Genomic DNA, 20934 nt, shown 5'->3' on the forward strand with positions numbered 1-20934 from the left:
TAAATAAATAATAAAATATTTATTGATAATGAATATCATATGGCATGAAATCTGTACAGTTACACAACAAAGAAATAAAAAAAAGGAATTTATTGCACGGCCTTCTGATGAAATAAGCCAGTACGTTACTTACAAACAATTCCACGATGCAGAAGCAAGTGCTAAATACAGTTAATACCATTTCAAATACACTACATTTGCACGAGTGTGAATGACTGTCTGCACTATAAATCATTAACGAGTTGTGTAATAACAAGGAAACAATTTAGAATAATCACTTTGATGATAAACCAAAACAGCGGTTGTTTCACATAATAGATCTGTTAAGCATTTAAAATATATTAAAGGTCACAAAAAAGTTTTAATAGGCATGAAGCAATAGCGGATTTCTAAAAACTGTGCAGTGAATGAACACAGCTAGGGACATCAGTAACGAAACGTGCAATGGAACTCGTCTTTCAAGCTTGAAGATTTGTGCAATTACTTAGTTAGCAATGTTTAGTAAATAAAATACAAATCAAACCTGAAATTCTTATAACCGTAGAATTTTGTATGTAAAAGGTAAAGAATTTAGACGAGTCAATCTCCTTTAAAATGTAAATAAAAAGATTTTGCAGTGAACAGTGAGACTGTCTTGGGAAGGTAATACTATGTCACTCAGTCATGAACAAACAATAAAACTTTGAATGATTCTTAGTTCATACAGTATTTTATAAATTAGAATTCTGTGTAAAAATAAAACAAATAATAAACACTGATGTAAAATTAGTGATTTAACATTAGCTAAACTCTTAAGATGACAGGTGATCTGTTCCAATTTGTTAAAAATCTGTCAATTTTTCCAACTGTAAAGAAACTAAACTAAAGCATTATATGAATTATAGCAACGAAGTTTGGAAGTGGTTGGTTTTTTGTATAATAAAAAATAGAAATAAGTAAATGTGATGATAATGAAAATCACTCATGATCGAACCGACTATCGAGTTCCTGTCCTTCTCTTCATCGAGTGGCTGCGCTTATTTATTGGTTGCCCCGGCAACCCAAAACAATCATTTTTTAGCAACATCTGTAACAAATAATTTGGTTAAAGAGATTGACTGGCAACTCTAACAAAGGGCTGGATCAGGGGTTAGGTGCTTGCATTATAATCAAAGGATACCGGGGTCGATGCCAGACACTGATAGGAGTAAGACAACTGTTTTTCTAATCCAGTAGCTACTACAACGGGTTGTTGCACCCAACCAGTCAAGGTAATAGGCCGATTTTGGCCTAAATCTTAGGTCCAATGGCATGCAAAACTATAGGACCTCAAACACATAGAATATAACCAAATATGAACAAATCAATATTAACGCAAATTCAAACTTGTTTAAAAACATTTTTTTCAAAGCGTGTAAACATTGCAAGTTTGTATTTAGTCTTACCTGTGCATTTACTTTACCAGGTTTCAATCCACCAACAGAAAGCTTATCTAGATGCACCGAGTATCCTCCATTAAGCCACTGAATATTAAACATAGAAGTTAATGAATAACCCAACATGTTAATGTAATAGTATAACAAGTGACATTATATAAGCCAATTTTACATAACTCTGTACAATTTAGTTGGTTTAGGAAATTACCTGGAACATTTCGGGATATTTACAAATAATAAAAAAATGAATAAATGAATGTAACTTTCTTGCGTGCCGATTTATGAGGTTCTTTATAATATGGGTGTTCTATTGCATATACTTTATGTCCATTTACAAGCTACCATGTATATAATTTTGTAAGCGTGTATTCTAACCTGTATTTCCTGGGGTAAAAGTAGGCATGCTAACCACTTTTTAACAGCGTTAGTAAAATCAAGTGTTTTTTCACAAGTTTAAACTAGTTCTACTTACAGTTGATTGGTTTGCTTGTTTCTTGGAAACTTTTCCAACAATGAATATTCTGTCAGGTTCGATACCGAGTTGGGAATAAACAGCAATATCTTTGCTTGACCCGTAACCAGCAGCATATATAAGTTTATTCTGAAAAACAAACAAAGAACATCATTTTATATAAAAGACCAATATATATATATATATATATATGTATATATATTATCTGTTAATGAGGTCACAAGATTTGTAGCTGTAATTCTTTACATGAAGTAATGTAGACAGTATTTTTTTGGCATAAAATAAAAGACCAAGCAAGTTTTGTTCAAACGCTCACCAACCCACATCATTTGCTAATTCACTTAATTTACATAATTATAATAACCATAAACCACACAGCAAATCTTACATCTGCTTTTAAATTTTTTAGCAATATCGTCTTTTGTTTGAGTGGATCTTTTGAAATCCCATCTCCAAACCAAACCATCCCATGAGGAAAGTTATGCTGAGACAACCAAGTGACCACCCTGTGCTTCTGCATGTCTGGACGACCAGTAACATAGATGATAAGGTAGCCAAGATCTTGCCACAATCTGTGAGAAGGTTTTTAGTAAGTAGGCAATTTGTGGGTGATTGTTTTTTGTTTGTATAAGTAATAATTTGGTCATTATATAGTTGTTCTATAGTTTAGCTGATTAGTGGGATAGGGGCTTGCACTATAACCAAAGGATACCGGATTCAATGCTTGACACTGATACTGATAGGCATATACGGACCAACTTTAGCCTAAATCTTAGGTCCCATGCTGTAGGACCTCACTTAGCAATAATATGATATACATAATGCAAAAATAATATTGAAATATTACAAATTATAATATTAATAGGGAAATAACAAAAGTAACAGAATAAAAATCTAGGAATAATATGAATACCTGACCACATCCACGGCTCCAGGACGAACTTTTGGGTCGGAACCCATGATTGAAACACTTGCAGTGAACGAACCATCTATGCTGAATATAACACACTCTGTGTTCTGTGGTAGGACAGCTAAGTTGCTGTCTGCTGATGTGTGGTCACCTCTGGAAAATAATATTCGTTTTATTTATGCTGGTTTATATGTTTATAAAAGTTACTAAGTAGTTTAAAAGAATATTGTATTACATTTCAGCAGGTATCAATTAAGAATAAACAATTGCTTTAAATTTATAATGATTTTTTTACATCCTTTTGAATCATAACATGTTTAATGTAAAAATAATATAATATGTAATAGAATTCTCAACAAGGCTGATAAAAAAATATGACAAAAATGATATGTCCTTCTTGGTTTATATTTATGACTCGTTATGCGTTATGACCACACATTTACTCCTACAAGCAACTGGTTTATTCTTAATAAAAATAATTTATGATATTACACCCACATATTCAACCAATCAACAGCACCAAAACATAAAAATTTTACAAAATGAAAAAGGAAGGAATGCGCCAATGGTAATTAACACATACACTGTAACTTAACAAAGAACAAAATGTAAAACACACCCTGAATAAAACAAATATATATTTTTTGTAACTATACAATCCATTGGAATAGCTAAAGTAAAAAACAATTCTTATTCTTACCTGACAATCATCTTGACTGGGTATAGACCTTGTGTTAATGATTTTGAATCTGGTATTGTGTACGTAACCTTCCCATGCCCCGTGCATATCTCTGTGTCCATGTAAACCCACTCAGATGATGGCGGCTATAAGGATATATGGACTTAAATACGGTAGGACAAGCCACAGTACTAAAACAGTCGTTATAAATGGTTGCTATGTTTCATACACGGCGTGCACCCCACTCCCGCTTATGAGTTACCACATGTGGAACTACGTAAAAGATTTTTTGAGGGAATAAGAGATCTTTTTTTTTTTCCAACAATTTATTTAACCTATAATTCTTAACTAAATCTGAATAATATGGGCCATGAAGAAATGTGGGCCCTTGTTTTTAACAATACTCATTTAATCAAAAGGTGTTTCCCACTTTTGTAAATATTTTGAATCTGCTTTTTTTGGTAAAAACACTTCAGCTCATGATTTATTCTAGAAAAGGAACAAAATACATAATGCAAATGTGGTGTACTTATGTTTTTTAAATTGTAAAAAGGAAAACCTCAAAAATATAGCCTATAGATTATTTTCGAAATATAACAAAACAAATCATAGTTATAATGCAAATGTGGTGTGTCTTATTTAAAATGTTAGAATAAAAGAATAATCAACATAAACTACATACTGGTGTAAGAATATAAATGTCTATTTTCTCTCCAGTCAGCGTCACCATATCAAGAGGTCCGTACATGAATCTACCCACAAGCACTTGCGGTGTGTTCTCAAGCGCGACGCTGTCCCGGCATCTGTGATTGGCTGTTAAATTCTGGAAAGAAAAAATCATAAAAAATTTCGAAAAGCAATTTGGACAAATTAAATATATTTACTTTATTAAGTTTAGCAAAAATTAGAACCATCGTTGCGAGTAGTTTTAAAACATTCTGTTACTTCTGCTACCAGGCATAGTACAAACAATATATCAGTGGCTCATCTGGTATAAAAAAAATGTATAGTGTATTTCCAACGTTTCGTCTGCCATACGGGGAGACTTCATCAGGGAATGAAACGCAACAGTTACAACAAGCGAAAAGCAGGAAAGGGTGAGAAAAAGGCGATATTAACGTGATAAGGGCACTGTAAGGAAGAGACGGTGAGAGGGCAAAAACGCACAACGGCAGTCACTTGAAAAATCGGAAACTGAAAAATTTTTTACATCAGGTTGTTGTAAACTGTGGGGAAATAGGTGCATTGTTCTTTGTTGTTGGAAATAGGTGCATTGTTTTAAAACATATTTGATATTTTCATAAAATGCTTGAGGTCAAAGTACAAGGTATAAAATTTTTTTTGTATATAAACTACAGTCCATCTTTGAATATCTACACCTCACTAAACAAAATTGATTATTTGTCCTATAAAGAAACTATATGGGGTACAAAACGCAGTAAAACAAAAATACTCTTCTTTTAAATTGTATTGTAGACTTTATACTTTTTGGTGTGGGCATACCAATTTTTTGTTATCTAGTTAATTTGTTTTCAGTATTTCAGCTGGTACTGTCCTCAATTGACCCACTCAATTTTTTTTGTATATATTCAGCCACATTTTTAAAATGATTTTTTTCTAACTAAACCAGACATTTAATAAAGTAATGTACTAAACATATTTTTACATGGACAAATATATAATTCCAATAGATATTTCTTACTCTTAATTTGACATTAGTTCTCTTTCTTAACCACTTCTCAGTTGGAAATGTTTGACTAAATTGTATCTCAGTTTTGTTGTTCATCTGATAATGTGAGTTATCGTATTGAAATATCTGCAACGGGGTAAAAATATTCAACACAGCAAGAACAGGATACATAAACAATAAACCAGCTTCTAAATTCAGGTAGGTTTAAAGTCATTCATTTTTAATTAATGGCTACTGTATCACTTTAAAACAAGCAACTCTCCTCTATTAACAAAGTAACTTATATTTGTATTAATATATTTTAGCCTTTTATTATTTTCACATCGTAAACAAATTAGCATAATGTTTTAAGCTGTAGAAGTTTAATTGTCACATTTAGTGAATATGTTTGAACAATTATTATTATATAATGAAAGTTAAATAACTAAAACATGATTTTTGTGAAATCATTTTTTGGATTTTTGTAAAATCTTTTTTTTTGTTTTTTTTGTGAAAATAATTTACTATTCATCTTAATAAGATGGAATATTATATAAGATAATCTGAGCAGTGAGTAATGAGTTAAATCTTAAATACAACTTACCTGACGTAAAAGAAAAGCAGCCACATCCACTGACTCCCAGAAGCTTGAGTGGAAGAGGTACGGAAGAGAAGCAGAAGGAAATCCTGAGAGGACTTCAGGACAGAAGAGAGAAAAATCAACTCTCTTGTCTCCCCACCAATGGTTAGCAACTGAGGATCGCATGGTTGGGTTGTTTTATTAATATGTTAATGTTTTGTGACACTAAGCGAAAGCTACAATTATGGTAGAATAGGCGTAATGTTAGGGGTGCATGGAGTGACATGCGAACCCAACTTTTAAAACAGGAGTGTTATTATGTTTCAGCATTCCAGTTTAAAATATAAACTAGCCTTTTATCCTCTGTTAAAGGTCTATGAAAACAAGCTAAGCCCAAGTGTATTGTATTCATAACAATAACCAATTAGCAGTATTTTACCAATGTCAGCCCAGATTTTGTTAACAAATTTAAGGTGATGTTTATGGTTACAATGTAAAGTTCTTTAACTTAAATAGTTTTACAACACTTGCTAAAAGCCAAATTGGACATTAAACATAAAAACTAGTTGTGCATGTATAACACTAAAATTTTGTAAATAATACACAAATGAATTAACATTTGGATCTTTAAACTAAACTTTCTGATGACTGTCAGGGAATTTAGTGACCACACCCATATTGTTCTTGAAGTAATATACTGAATACTGATTTTACAACCGTAGATAAAAAAATGTAGATAAATTTTCACACAAGTAAAAAAGGATAGCAGCAACAGTGGGATTCCGACAATGATCAGCGCAACTCAGTTGTAAATCAAATGCTTAATTATGAAAAAATCAAATGCCTAAACAAACTCTGTTTGATAATGTTGTAAAATTTATAAATTAGCAAAATTTTGTAAAAATTTGCGGCGTTTAAATTACCAAACAGCTTTAAAACTCTGCTGTATAGAAAAAGTTTGCTGATGGAACTTCATGCTTGATATAATGAATGATTTTACCTTTGTTGTTGCCATCTTTAAGGGGTTCAAGTTTGAAAACTGCATCATCATCAATGATAAATGATGAGTCATGCACAGCGTGTCCTTTATGTCATGCAACAGCACAATGATTATTATGAAGATTGAAAATCAGATTGCAAAAAACTTTTTACTTATTTATAATAATACCAGCAATGCAAATAAATTCAATTATTATTATAATGTTGCGTAAAACTCTCAAAAAAATAAAAAAAATTGCAAGGTTAAACATAATTTCTTAAGACAATGAAAATTGTTCATGTTATCGCATTAAATTGCTTGCTGTTTTGCATATTTGACAGAAAGCAATTTAGATTAATGCCTAACGCTGCAACAGCTCACACAGTGATTATAAATATTGATTTCTTGCAGAGTAATCTGCATTACATGTAGCAGCATTACATGTGTTTGAAAACAATCAATGAATAATCAAAGCCATGAGAAATGAACGTGCAAAAACGCATGCTATAATATAACCCCGTGCAAGAAACGCACGCCAAAAATAACCCAAAATGTGGAAATATGCTTGATAAAGCAGGTTGAAATGATATTTTTCCATGTAAAGTAAGGAATATATGATGTGGTAAAAAAATATAAAAACTTTCTTTTTACATATAAAGTAGCTTGAAATAAAATATGTTTGTTCACCAGATACTATTTAGAGAAGATTAGAAAATGTCCAAGTATTCTCAGGACATTATAAATGTTTATTGGAAGTATGTAAAATAAAGGGTGTCACCCACTAATGTCCATTTTTATATATGACTGTCATGTTCTACACTTTAAGTGTAATATGTCACCAGCAATGCAAGTAAATCCCAAACAATGCATATTTTTAAACGAAAGTCACTTAAACCCACCATCACAACCAGCATTGTGACATCACAACTTACTTTTAGCGAGATTGCCAGATAACTGAGGATCCAGTGAAGCGGAACCGATGCTCCATTCGCTTGATCGACGACCCGTATCGATTGACCCCATGAACTCGGGACTCGTCAATAATATATCACCTGAATATGACAAGTCAGTTTTTGCTTATAAGACTTAACATTACTAACACTGGATACAGATAGTTTCATTTTATATGGGTGAGGTCCTTCAGCGCGGCATGTCATAAGGCTTAAGATTTAGTCCATCGTTGGCACATTACTTCGAAGCCCAGGGTGCTACAACCCATTAGTGACCACTAGCTTAAATCTGCCAACAGTGTCTTGCCCAAGGACATATACGCCTATGAGTATTGGGCATAGAACCCAGTATCTTAGGGTTACTTTGATGTAATGTGGCACATTTGGCCAAAATCTGGTCATCAAAGACCTCACCCATACAGAATTGTGGTCATGATTTAAGTGCCTAACCATTGAACTATGGGAGTAGACTATATTAACTCTCTTACTTAATGTATTAGATTGTCCATCACCAAGTGGGAAGAGATGATACTTGGATACATTGGCAGGAGAATGTTGAGAAAATCTAAACAACATTTAATTTAATTCTAGTTAAAACTGAATCAAGTGTGAAAATCTACTTTGACAAATTTGAATAAATATTGTCAACAAATTTCATCACTTTTGGGGTAAATTTATGTTGAAATAAACAAATATAGCAATCGACTACCTTGAATCAAGTAAAGGTTCAATTCTTGCAGAAGAAGGATCAGCAGAGTAGAAGAGGTTGTAAACATGTCGGCAGTTTGGTCGTAACACATTAGTGTTGGCCATAGAAATCTTATTGTCGTGGGTTTCACTGAATTGTCGCATAGCCAGCACCAAGCCAAGGGGGGAGCCTTGAATGAAAGAATATTTTGACATGCCAACATATTGGTTCATAAAGTACACAGACGCTTATTAGTATCCATACTATTGAGCACCGAAACTGGTGTTCTTTGGTTATGATAAACAACAGACCGTGGAGCCATGACACCAGACCATTTAATGGGGCATAAAAATAAAAAGTTAAAATTTGTATATGCATAAAGATGCTCAAATGTGAATTAAGGAAACCAGCAAAGTTTCCAAACACAAAACAGCCTCTACAAAAAATGAGTGAAATAATACCGCTTGAGTAATAAAAAGGAATACAATGTCACACGGCCTTATTTTTCACTCCAGCGGTTCGACTCATCATTTCCAGAGGCTGTTTCTTATTTTTAAAGTTTGGTGGTACCTTTAAATCACATTTTATCATTTCCATCTATATACGCATTTTAGTTTTTTGCTGGAATGCCCTGTTAACCTTAACTGTTATATTTAGATATCAACATATCTGGCAAAAAAATGGTTTGTCAAATTTTGGTAATACAAAAAAAAATAAAATCCAAAAAAATAACCACTCACAAAGTTACATACATGGTAACATGAGCTAGGGTGTTTGCAACATAACATCCATGTTGTAATGATCGAGTTGCCCTGCTATGCGAGGGTAAATAAGTTGCATTCATTCATATCTTACCTAACATGAAGAAATCTGAGACTTCAAACTCAAGTTTTGTTTGGCCGGTGATTTGGGGTTCGATTGGTTCCGATGCCTGACGTGGGGGTGACTGGCGGGGCAGGGAGTTTCCCAAATGCGATACCGAGCGCTGGTAGCTTAGCGGAGACTTTAAATTTGAATAAAAACAATTTTATATTATTTTTTTTATTTTTTAACAGGAAAAATTTGTAATGAATATAAGCCTACACACAGTACTGTCACAGTGATCACACTCATAAAATTGATTAGTTTTTTTAAATAAAAAAACAAGTAATCTACACGTAACATGCATATTTAATAACATAAACAAATTAGTCAAAACAAAGTTACTAAAACCCACAAGCACTAAATTATTTAAAATAAAACTTCCTAAAATTAATTTTTAAGTATAGTTCAGAATATACCATTGTATTTTGTATAGGTGGAGACACCAGAGAGCGTGGAAAGCAGACCAGAATTGCCCACATATCAAAAATGGACAAGATAGTAGGTTATTTAAAGAGTATGGAATTTTACCGGTTTAATTACTGATACCAAGCAAAACTATTTTTGATGAATTATCATAAAATTTCAAATAAATTTCAAAAACTCTAAATAAGTAGCTTAGTGCTTACAGTTATAGTCTTAATTAAAGAGTTTGGTTTATGAAGTTTGAACTTGCTCTGTGAAGTTTAAAGTAATACCTGATTGTCAAGGCAATTGTTATCACTCATTCTTCTGTATGTAAGCGATGCTGTTGGCGTCATAAGCATGTTGGTTTTTGCGCAAGCAGCAAAAGTGTCAAGAGTTTTTGAGTCGCCACCCAAGCTTGGCAGTGCCGAACCACGCCGATTTAGCATAATAGGGTTAGATTGGGGTATGTCCCACTTCTGGGGCCCCGAAACCCGTAAGCTGGGTGAGGAGGGTGGCCCCGACATGGCAATATAACTGTGGTCGTCTTCTTCCTAAATTTGCCAGGAATTCGTACGAAAAAATTTCAAACGCAAGAAATAACCAAGCAACCCATGCATTAATAAAAAGGAACTTATCCACAAATTATTAGATCCACATAAACACACCATTACCATGCATGTAAAGAAGGTAGAAGCTTACCTCATGATAACTTAATGAACTTCCACGTCTGCTTGTGGCTTCTGTAGCAGCGAAGTTACAAAGCAAGTCATATGCCAATACACTGCCAATGGTGTCACTTATAATACAAACCTGAAACAATAGCACAACTTGTTAACTAAGACCATGACCATGTAGTTACACTGGACATTGACAAAAAATTTCTGTTAAAAAGTAAAACAAAACCTATACACTGTTGAAAGTATATCACTTTATAAAAATTTTAAAGTAATCTGCAAACATAAATAAATCTCAAAATACAGCTTTGAGACTGTTTTGAACAAACAATAAAAAGTAATTTGCGGAGTATTATTGCTCTATTTAAATTTTACAGCCTATTAAGGTCAGACTTAAATGTCTGTTGGTTGCCATGGAGCAGACAAGGCTTTCACTGAGATTAGAAATGCTTTTAACCAAAATGTCATTGAAATTATTCAGCATTGCCATTAATGATGATGCATAATACATAGCACAAGTATGGAAGGCTATTACTTAAAATCAATAGGAAACATACCTGTCCATTGAAGCCTTTGCCTTCCTGGCTTAAAATAAAGTTATTGTAAACGAAGTTGCATGAGCATGACAGGAGACGAATTATTTCTTTATATCTTGGGGTAGAAGTTCCAAATAAAGATAACAACGAACTTGAGATTGTGTGCTTGTTCGAGATATTGTTGTCATGACTTGATGGATTCAAACTGTCATAAAATGCATTGTTACATAATAAATGAATGTTATTAATTAACTTTACATGCCGGGGCGTCGACAGTCATAACTTGAAGTTTTCATTGTAAACATAAGTTACTACATATGTAAAAATGACTTAATAAGGATTCTATTTGAATAGGAGCCTGACGATGCCATTTAGGCAAAATATATGTCTTCTATTATATCACTGGTTGGACTTGATTTTTATCTGTTACGTTTTCTTAGCATGAGATCCTTAACGAGTAATTGTTTTTATTGTATGGCTGATAATGTGAACTCCTATTAGTGACCACTGGATTATAGAGCAATTAACAATAAGTGTCTTGCCCAAGAACACACATGTTCACAATGTTAGCAGCATTGAGATTAGATTACAATCATATTTAAAAAAAAACGATTTTATTTTTAATTTAAATGAATAGCCTACACAGAGTACTATTACAGCAGTAATGACACTCGTAATATTAATCAGTCGTTTTTTTTAAAGTCTATTTTCGTATAACAAAAAAATGAAGGCAACCTGAATAGGTTACTAAAATGACAAATATATCGTCTAAAAATAAATAAATTGTCAAAAGAATAGATGTTGTACACTAATACTATGTCTGGCAGCAACGGTTTATAAGAGTAACAACTAGAATTTATTTTAGAAAATCCCTTTTTTCTCAATGGCATACCACATCCATAATTTTATGTAGGGATGTGCCGAGCCGAGCCCGAACTCAAAAGCTCGTGCCCGAGCGTCTCCTTTTTTGAAGCTCGGCGCTCGGCTGAAAACTGGGCCGAGCGCCGAGCCTTATGCTATAATGTTGCACGCGAGAGCGAAAAATATTAAAAATGAAAAAAGTGAAGCTACTAAGAGATAACGAGACTAGTCAGCGTAGCTTTCTCTTTAATTATTTTTCGTTCGTTGTGAATTTGCTCTCTCGCAAGTAACGAATCGCAACGTCAGCGAATTTGCCCGTATCGAATTACAGCAGGTGTCGAATTACACGAGCGCCCAATGTTTTCGTATCACATTTTAAATAAATAGCCAAAAACTCTTAAACTTTTTTATAATGAAATAATATAAATTGCTGCAACCACGGTTTTGCAACCACAGGGTTTTGCAACCCCTAAGCCACCTTTACCGCAGACAAGCACGCAGCCAGTAAGTGCTAAGACGCACACACACGCGTTGCATTCAATATAACATTCCTTCGCTTGGAATTAGAACAATTTTTCATTCAATTGTTACGTCACGTGTCCTATCGCAACGTAACTATTAATTATGACGTTTTATAATATAACAATCGGGAGGAATGTGCCCACTGCCCAAGTTGGGCAGCCCAACCAACCACGAGATCAAAACATCGTGTATCAACGTCACATTTTTACACTCTGCGCCGGCGTATGAAATAAAGGAAGACGCATGCGGTAGCATACATTCCACACGTAACAAACGAAGCAATCGTTGTGAATTTATTCTCGTGAAAAATGATGTAATGAAACTCTGGTTCTCGTGCGGTGCCATCAAACGATGTTTTTTTGGCTTCTGTCCAAGCTCGACCGGGACGATACTTTGTAATATCATATTACAATTTATGTTGGTTCCAATTTACTGATAGCGTCGCTCCTCGCTCTTATATTTGCACCAATTAAAATTCACATAATGGCGATTTACCTGCATTAAACTAATCATCAGAAACAAAAATTATACACAAACTACAGATCGTATGGAAGCAAATAAAACACGATTGTTTTCCAACAATCTCGTTTGTGATGTAACGATCGTAAAGGTTTATTCTGACGTAAATAATCGTTACATTATCCAAGATGAACATGCGTAGAAACTTGCTAGTTGTGCCACTGGCTGTAACAGTTATAAATAATTTTTTAATTAAATATTTTTTTGTATGAATTTTACATTTTGCAACAGTAGGAATTATGAAAAGCGAGACGCGTCTTTAACCGCAAACCACGTGTTCTGTATTATTTTGATTAGCGGCGCTTTTCGGCTGAATAGGAACGCATTCTCGTACGCCTTTCTCCTTGATGACGTCATAGGTGCTCGGGCTCGGGCTCGTGCCGAGCTTTTCGTTGAAGCTCGGCGCTCGGCGAACCCGAGCTTTTTCAACTTCAGCACATCCCTAATTTTATGTGTAGAAAAGTAGTCTACATTATCTGATAAATGGCACCTAATCATTCTTGTGTGGCGGGGCATCCATAGTTGTTATAAATAGGTGTCTTATTGTAACACTTTGTGCCTGGTTACTAGTTACCACATGTATAACTATAAAGAGTGTTTTAGGGGCAACCCACAAGTCACTACTGGGTTGAAGCAATAAATAATGTCCGTTTACTACATGGGTACAAAAGGGTGGCAGCATCAGGTATTGATCCCAGTAACCTTTGGTTAAAATGCAAAGGTCTTACAACTGATCCATGGTGGCACACAAAGAATAAAACTATGCTTCCATATTACAGCATAACTTTTAAAACTTTTTTGACAATTTTTTTTACCTTTGCAAGAGATGGTAAGCCTCGTTGCATATAACGGGGCAAGATACGAGACGTACAGCAAGATGTCCAAATGCTGATTTATAATGTGACTTCATAACCACTTCTAAAGTACTTTGTAAAGTATGTACGTCACTCTAAAAAAATAAATAACATGGTTGAATCATATTGAAAGCTAATTTTCATAAACAAACTAAAAACATACATATGTGGGATAACTTGTTATAATAAAAGCAAAGCAACAATTCGTTCGTGATGAATCAATTGAACTGTTTTAAGTTCAACAATGTGTGATACAGCTAACAAACCCAGTCACACCAGTGCTGTTATAATAATGTTTTTGTAGAATGTTTTAAATTAATCTTGTTGCATAAAACACAAATGAATAATATTTTCTAAATGCAATACGTTATACCTAAAACAAAATAGGTCTTTTTTGACAATTGTTACATTAAACCAAAGGAAACAACTATTACTGGTTTACTGGTTTACTATATATGCCAAAACAACTGTTTTACTTTAAATTATCTATTGGTAGGCCTTAGACAGTCTGAATACGAATGATCCAAAAAGGGCAGTGCATTGATCTGTATGAAATGTGCACAAGAAATCTTGCGCTTGTGGTTTTTGATAGAAGTGTTAAAGCTTATAATTACTGGTAAAGCTCAACATTCCGTGTTTCTACTTTTAATATTCTGTGTCTGCCACAACCAGTGTGTGTTTTATACTATATTTATGTTATTGCATAAATTATTTCTATTTGTTGTGGTGATGGGAAAGTTGTTGAAAATATACTTCAGCTAAATTGTGCATGATATGCTGTAAACATTAAACAGTTAAGCTAACAGATAAATACTTGTATTGACCAACAATTAAATACTCTTGTAAAAGATAAAGACTTCCAACAGTAGCGTTATTACCTGTTTGGAAGAATGTAGACCTTGGTTTGAAGCTTCCAGGCCATTTCCTCCATGTAATACTAATAAGAGGACACTCACTTTACAGGGCGAGGGAGAATATGACTGTGGAAACAATAAAACAATATGTCATCACAATGCCTATCGTAAAACAAAAGTATTTTTAAATTGGAATTTTGAAACCCTAACATTCGAAAAATAACAATTAAAAATTGGGAAATAAAAAAGGCTTATAAAATAAATGGTCAGTAGAATTAACACATTTAAATTGCACTAACAAAAAATATATTTTTCTTTATATCAAAATAGTATACTGTAAGCATTTCCATTAAATTACATGCTTACACTTGAAATAAAGTAACAACTTTCAACTAGTTTTACATAGTGTTATCTAAGATTTTTAAATTTGCCACATTAAATAACTGGTAATAGGTTGTTAGGTTTACATATAAATCTAATGATAAAATGAAATTGAACTATAGTTATACCGAACAGATGTATAATAAGATTTTATTTTATAATTTCATAAAAACTGGCGCATTTTCTTTATTTGATAAAAGTAATGATTTAATTTAATTGCTACATGGATACATTATCATCACATATCAGTGTAATTACATTTATAACCATAGGCGCCTACCCTGGGGTGGCAGGGTTGGCAGGCCTACCCAGGAATTTTTACCACCGCATTAATCAGTTTACTAGTAACCGAAAAGTCAAATTGTTTTGAAGAAATATGTGTCTAACTATCCCTGCCTCCCCTGCATTTAGAAAACTTTAGGACTTATGTTTATAACCCATTATACCACATAAAGTCAATTAAAATGCTGTTAACAAGTAGATACTGGATTCAAAGCTCAATGCTGCCACGAAAAGAAAGTTATTACGTTACTTTTATTTAAGTAATATGAAACAATTTAGGAGTGAATGTCGTATATATATATTTAACTCACAATAAATCTTGTGATAAATATTACATGATGATGTATTATTGTTGTCGTATGTTGGCAAATGCAACCACCCCCCCTTAAGGGGAAGACCTAATCTAATATTTATTAAAAATAATTATTAAATATTTATTTTAATAACATGTGTTTGCATGGCACACAGCACAATTAAACAGACTAAATAAAACGATTTTAAATCTAAAAAGGCTTTCTGGGAATTTTGCAAATGAACGTTTTACCTTGGCCGATCTCATTATTAGTACTAGAAAAGCTACTTTATATTGATAATATGCCTAGCAGAAACAGTTTGTTTATATGTAAAATAATTTTTAGTTTTACAAAAATAAAAATTTACATCGAAGTTTTTCTGTATTCAAATATGGCAGAAAATTACGGTATCATAATTTGTTTTATTAATAAAAAATAAGATTTTAAAATGGCACAACTTACTGTAAGGCCATTTTTACACAAAGCTCTATTTATTTGGTGCAGAGTTAGGTCACATTTTTAGTGTGTGGAAATTTAGAATTCTTGAGAAATTAAAAAATAAATTTCCTTCTTACTTCTGTCAGTTGTCAATGATAATAATTAATTCATCAACAAAATCAATACTTTTGAGAGGCTGGTCTATTACCCAACTATTTTGTACAACAAAAAGCCGAACTTTTCATCATGGCATTGTTTTGTGTGTAGCTATAATCAACAATATTTTTTGATAACAAAAAAAGTAACCGAGGAAGTTTTTTAAAAATACACAGAAAAAGTACATCGAATTATTTCACAGTTTGTGTAAAAATTGTAAAAAACAAGGCCTATCAACAAAGGAAGCAAAATAGTATTCAAATATCCAGATGTGACACATTAAAGGGAAACAAGCAAAAGTCTTGGATGCTTGATTGGGATAATAGTTAACTTATAACATAACACCATATGATGTATAGTAGGGTGGGGAAAGATGGGACACCTTTAGCACATAAATACCCAAATATGTTGGTTGTTGTTTTAAACAATTAACAACGGTTTATGGGAGTCGTAAGGATCACTCTCATAACTCTTTGAATGTTCTTTGTTTAACACCAAATGGAAAAAAAAAACGGAATTAAAAAGTGTCCCATCTCCCCCAACCTTATTATATTATCATATATTTCACGAACAATACTCACAGTTTCACCGAGTATCTCATGATCCAAACTGTTGTCACGAAGCAGCGATCTCGGAGAATCTGTATAAACATCACAGAAATGTTATAAAAACAACATAGACATCATAAAATATCCACAAACCTCCAGTTGAAGCTTCAGCGAGGTTTTCAATTGAACTTCCCCATCTGCAGGTTGATAATGATCTGAACGATTCCTCATTCATAATCTCATCTAAACAATGGAAAATATGTTTAAATGTTTGAATCTAGGGAGTAAGCAGTTTAATGTTTAAAACTAAGGGGTTAACATTATAATGTTTAAACTTGAGGAGTTTTTCAATGTGTAAAAAAGGTTAAAATTTTTGTTTATTGTGTAAAACTAAGGTGTTAATATTCCAATATGTAAAACTAGGGGGTTGGGTTAAAATTTGAAGCATTTTTACCAATTTGCTTTAAAGTTAAAACACTGTGTAATTAAAAAAGTAACATCATCGAAGATGGTTTTAATTTGAAAACCAAAACGCTGGAGACAAAAATCGTATCATACATATGGTCTGTCAAACAGACCACTTTGTAAAAGCATATCTCAACATGCCAATAAAAAGATAATTCACCAATATTTGGATAAGAGGACATAGTAAAAAAATTTCGGTAATGAAAAAACAAACTTCAAGTGCGAAAAAAACAGCAATAAATAATGACAGCAAAGAATCAGCGTCAAAATATTATACATTTGCCTGGCAAGATTATAATATATGTATGATATAGGTATAACCGGACCGAAATTAAACTTTTGTACAGCATGGCATTTAGTATGTTACACTTTTAAATAAATCTGTTCCGATGCAAAACATGATTTCAGCATTTATATAAATATTTAAAGAGATATGAATAATAAAAACTTTGTGACCTTAAATAATGTATATTGGTAACGCCAAAAAAAGAAACTATTTATAGCAAATATATTCAAAACTATTTTTAACGTGCTACCATGTTACGAAAATTCAAATCAGTTTAAAATGTGGAATTTGCATAATCTTAAGCAATGTCTGAAGTGGTGGATTACATTTTGTTTTACAATTTTAATCAACAACCTGTGATGTTGTAAGGCTGCAATAGGTTGTGGCAGAATCAATACTTGCGTCTGCATTGCAACACCAGTACTCTGTCCTGATTAATCTATACAGTGTATTATATACCTAAGAAGGCATTTGAAGTGAAAACCTGGTTTTAAGAGATTGCTTTTCTTGAAGGAATTCAAAACAGATTTCATATAAACAAGCCAGTGGATTAGGGACTTTGAATTCTGTTTTTGAAGGGTCACAAAAATTTGTTTCATCACATAACATGTAAAGTAAGATTGACAGTTCATGTTGGGAGGACTAAGTAGATTACTCTGTTTTCCTGCGTGGGCCATCAAGGTATATGGCACATAGAGCACCGTGGTGCTATAAATAGACAGGGAAGTGGTAAATGCATTCGTTTCTATGCGAGACCACTCAAAGTGTTTTCTACTAGTTTTTACTGACTCAGCAATAAATTTACTTTCCTTATCCAGAAGGTAAAAAACAGAATTGATTTTGAAGCATGACCAGCAATAAATGTTCGCATTATCCAAAAAATATTTTAATATTTGAAAGAAAGTGGCAAGTGCATAAAAACTTGACCAGAACAATATAAACAAACGTTTGTGTTTATAACTACATCTCTAATGAAAATGTTTTGCAAAAGAATAAAAACAACTATAAGTTGAATAACAACAAATATTATGTTCAAATAATAAACACAAGTACACAACCCCCCACAGACATACAAACAAACACTTAAATATGTTTTAGAAGTATTTTTGGTAGACAGGAGTCAAAATAAACTTCAATGAGTGAAAACCTGTCAATATTGTGAAGGGAAACTACACAAACAAATAATTCTTGAGATAAAATTTATTTCGAGATGGTTTATATAAAGAACAGACCGCCAATCTGATATTTAAAGTTCAGCAGGCAACGTAACCATGTACTGTGACATTATCATGCTACAATATTAAATGTCAAGACATATAGCAAGGCAATGCGATTAACATAATATGCTTTGTGCTAAATCTGTAGGTGCAGAAATTCAGACTAAACACTCAATTGAGTTTCGATCATAATATATTTATTATTAAACAAACTTTTGAATTATATTAGAAAACTTAGGTTCAAACGTCTTGTTCTCATATTATTTATTCCAAAATCTTCAAAAAATACACAAAAAAAATCGTCAAAAAATAAAAAATCTTCAAAAAAATTAAATTATAACCCAATATATTTTCAGCAATGCGTGCACCTTTCCTTTCCCAGTAACTCTGGCAATTCGTTAGTTTAGTATAATACATAAGCATTACAATGAAATTCAAATAGGTTAAACCTTATCCTCTACAATAAACAGAAGAAAATCTACCTTGAGCATCAAAGAATTCTTCTTCATCAGAAGAAATATCGGAACTATATCTTCGTATTCCTTCAATGCCGATCTCTTGCATATTATTCGGGACTAGTGGGGAAAACAGTAATATTATAATCAAAATCAGATAATTCTATCTAGTTCCTGAATATAATATGAAATAGCAAAAATATTATGTTACATAACTGATAAGTGATAACCCTGTTTGAGCCAAGTCTTATGCGAATGAAACATTGATTTTATAAATTCAACATTAAAACTTCTGCCTGAATATTATTCTTTGGGTAAGTATAATATCCTTTGTAGCAACAGCAGCAAAAGATTATATTAAAAACCTGATGAAACTACTCTGTTTCTACACACATTTAATAGGAAAGTAACAAGCTTAAATTTAAGAGGCAATAAAATATTTACCATCGAGACGATTACTCTGCACCGAATGGGAAGAGATATTGGATGATTGTTTGTGCAAAACTTTTCTCCTTGCTGGAAATAAATTAAAAGATTTGATCTCATTAGGGGCAGTGCTGCAAGATCTTTTTATAGCACGACCGAAATCGTTAGTATATAAATAATATTACTAAAGATTAAAATACAAATTTTTGCAATTGAAATTTACCTAACTTTGATTTAACTTTTACATAAATAGTTTTTAGAGGATTTGATTTAATGTAGTAGGGTACTAAATCAAATTTAATAGCTTTTTTATTAACTAAGTTAGGTGAAATTTTTTGTAAGCATATAAAAAATGATTCAACTTTTACAACAGTTTTTATAAAAATACTTTTTTAACCCCTGTAGGGGGGCCTGCCCTAAACCATATTTAATAGCGATCCACTTTTAGGCCATTAAGCAATTTCGAAGCACTGCATTGGATGCATGTCAAACTCACTTAAAATTAATATATTAATACCCGGTTTAAAGTCTGCATGACTCATGACATGAGAAAATAACTAAGATGAAAAAAAATTTTTTTTATTAAACATAAACAAATACTTACTTGTGTTTCTTAAAGTAACTGAATTTGATGAAATATTGTCTTCATTGTTTTGAACTTTATTTTCACCATCCTGAAAATGTAAGAATAATGTTATAAAAAATGTTACATCAAATTTAGAATAATCTTAAAAAAAATGTTACAAAAATTATTTTGTGCAGATATAAGTTTCAGGGTTTGTATTAAAATAACTGATACTGATATAAATCTCAACCTGTGTTAGAATATGGAAAGTGCTTAGTTGTTTTGATTATTTAAATACAATTTATGTAAAACAATGTGTGAATAAATTAAAAATAACAAAGTTTTTTTTCTAGATTAACATTGTGAGCAGTGGGTACACATTATATATTTCATACATTAGGCCTGTAAAAAAAACACATTTTTTACATGTACTTTTTCAATCAATATAACATTTTTGTTTATTTAAGTTTACATTTTTTTTTATTTGTGTTACACTGTTACTTTAAAATCAATAAAAAAAACTGCAGCTTTTGTTTCTATGAGTACACTACTACACTACAAATTTACCGGCAGTGACCATGAAAGATTTATGCAGAAGCAACAAGTTATAAGTGTATAATAAATTTGAAGAGTAACAAAAATAATCCCAATATTTATGAAAGGCGTTCCAGGACAACTAAGTCAAGAACACACAATGTACATTTGCCTGATTTATGAGACAGTATTTTACTACCATACATTATAACTTGTTGATAGACAGCACGTGAGCAAGAGCAAACACAATAGTTTAATTAAACCACACTTCAGAAAATGTTTCTACAAATAAAACTCAATGTGACAAATATATGGTTTTATGCAACTAATCTGATGATACAATAATTTTTAATTAGATTTTACGTGAAAACTAACATTTTGACTTTGACGCAGTCTCCTTACATGGCAGACGAAATGTCAGGTTTTATTAAACTTTATTTATAAGTTAAAACCTATT

General features: G+C 32.3%; 1 protein-coding gene across 3 annotated transcripts in view; it reads right to left on the reverse strand.

The window, feature by feature from the left end:
- The window catches only part of LOC149737650 (protein retinal degeneration B-like), a 24895-nt gene continuing 3961 nt past the window's right edge, over positions 1-20934 (reverse strand). Inside the window, exons 7-30 of one of the 3 annotated variants that reach the window (XM_089873541.1) lie at positions 19983-20052; positions 19397-19468; positions 18980-19072; positions 16683-16772; positions 16563-16621; positions 14456-14557; positions 13539-13672; positions 10843-11026; positions 10311-10421; positions 9902-10162; positions 9198-9345; positions 8364-8532; positions 8143-8219; positions 7637-7756; positions 6726-6809; positions 5750-5898; positions 5179-5292; positions 4159-4299; positions 3498-3622; positions 2801-2950; positions 2276-2459; positions 1888-2016; positions 1425-1502; positions 1-1066 (exon numbers count right to left, since the gene is read on the reverse strand). In XM_089873541.1, the coding sequence (XP_089729667.1) occupies positions 977-1066; positions 1425-1502; positions 1888-2016; positions 2276-2459; positions 2801-2950; positions 3498-3622; positions 4159-4299; positions 5179-5292; positions 5750-5898; positions 6726-6809; positions 7637-7756; positions 8143-8219; positions 8364-8532; positions 9198-9345; positions 9902-10162; positions 10311-10421; positions 10843-11026; positions 13539-13672; positions 14456-14557; positions 16563-16621; positions 16683-16772; positions 18980-19072; positions 19397-19468; positions 19983-20052 (2934 nt within the window). In that variant the 3' untranslated portion in view covers positions 1-976. The remainder of the gene's footprint in view (positions 1067-1424; positions 1503-1887; positions 2017-2275; positions 2460-2800; positions 2951-3497; positions 3623-4158; positions 4300-5178; positions 5293-5749; positions 5899-6725; positions 6810-7636; positions 7757-8142; positions 8220-8363; positions 8533-9197; positions 9346-9901; positions 10163-10310; positions 10422-10842; positions 11027-13538; positions 13673-14455; positions 14558-16562; positions 16622-16682; positions 16773-18979; positions 19073-19396; positions 19469-19982; positions 20053-20934) is intronic. The other 2 variants (XM_089873543.1, XM_089873542.1) reach the window with 2 other exon arrangements.

Source organism: Ciona robusta, chromosome 3 (genome assembly GCF_009617815.1).
Source record: "Ciona robusta chromosome 3, ASM961781v2".
Lineage (NCBI taxonomy): Eukaryota > Metazoa > Chordata > Ascidiacea > Phlebobranchia > Cionidae > Ciona > Ciona robusta.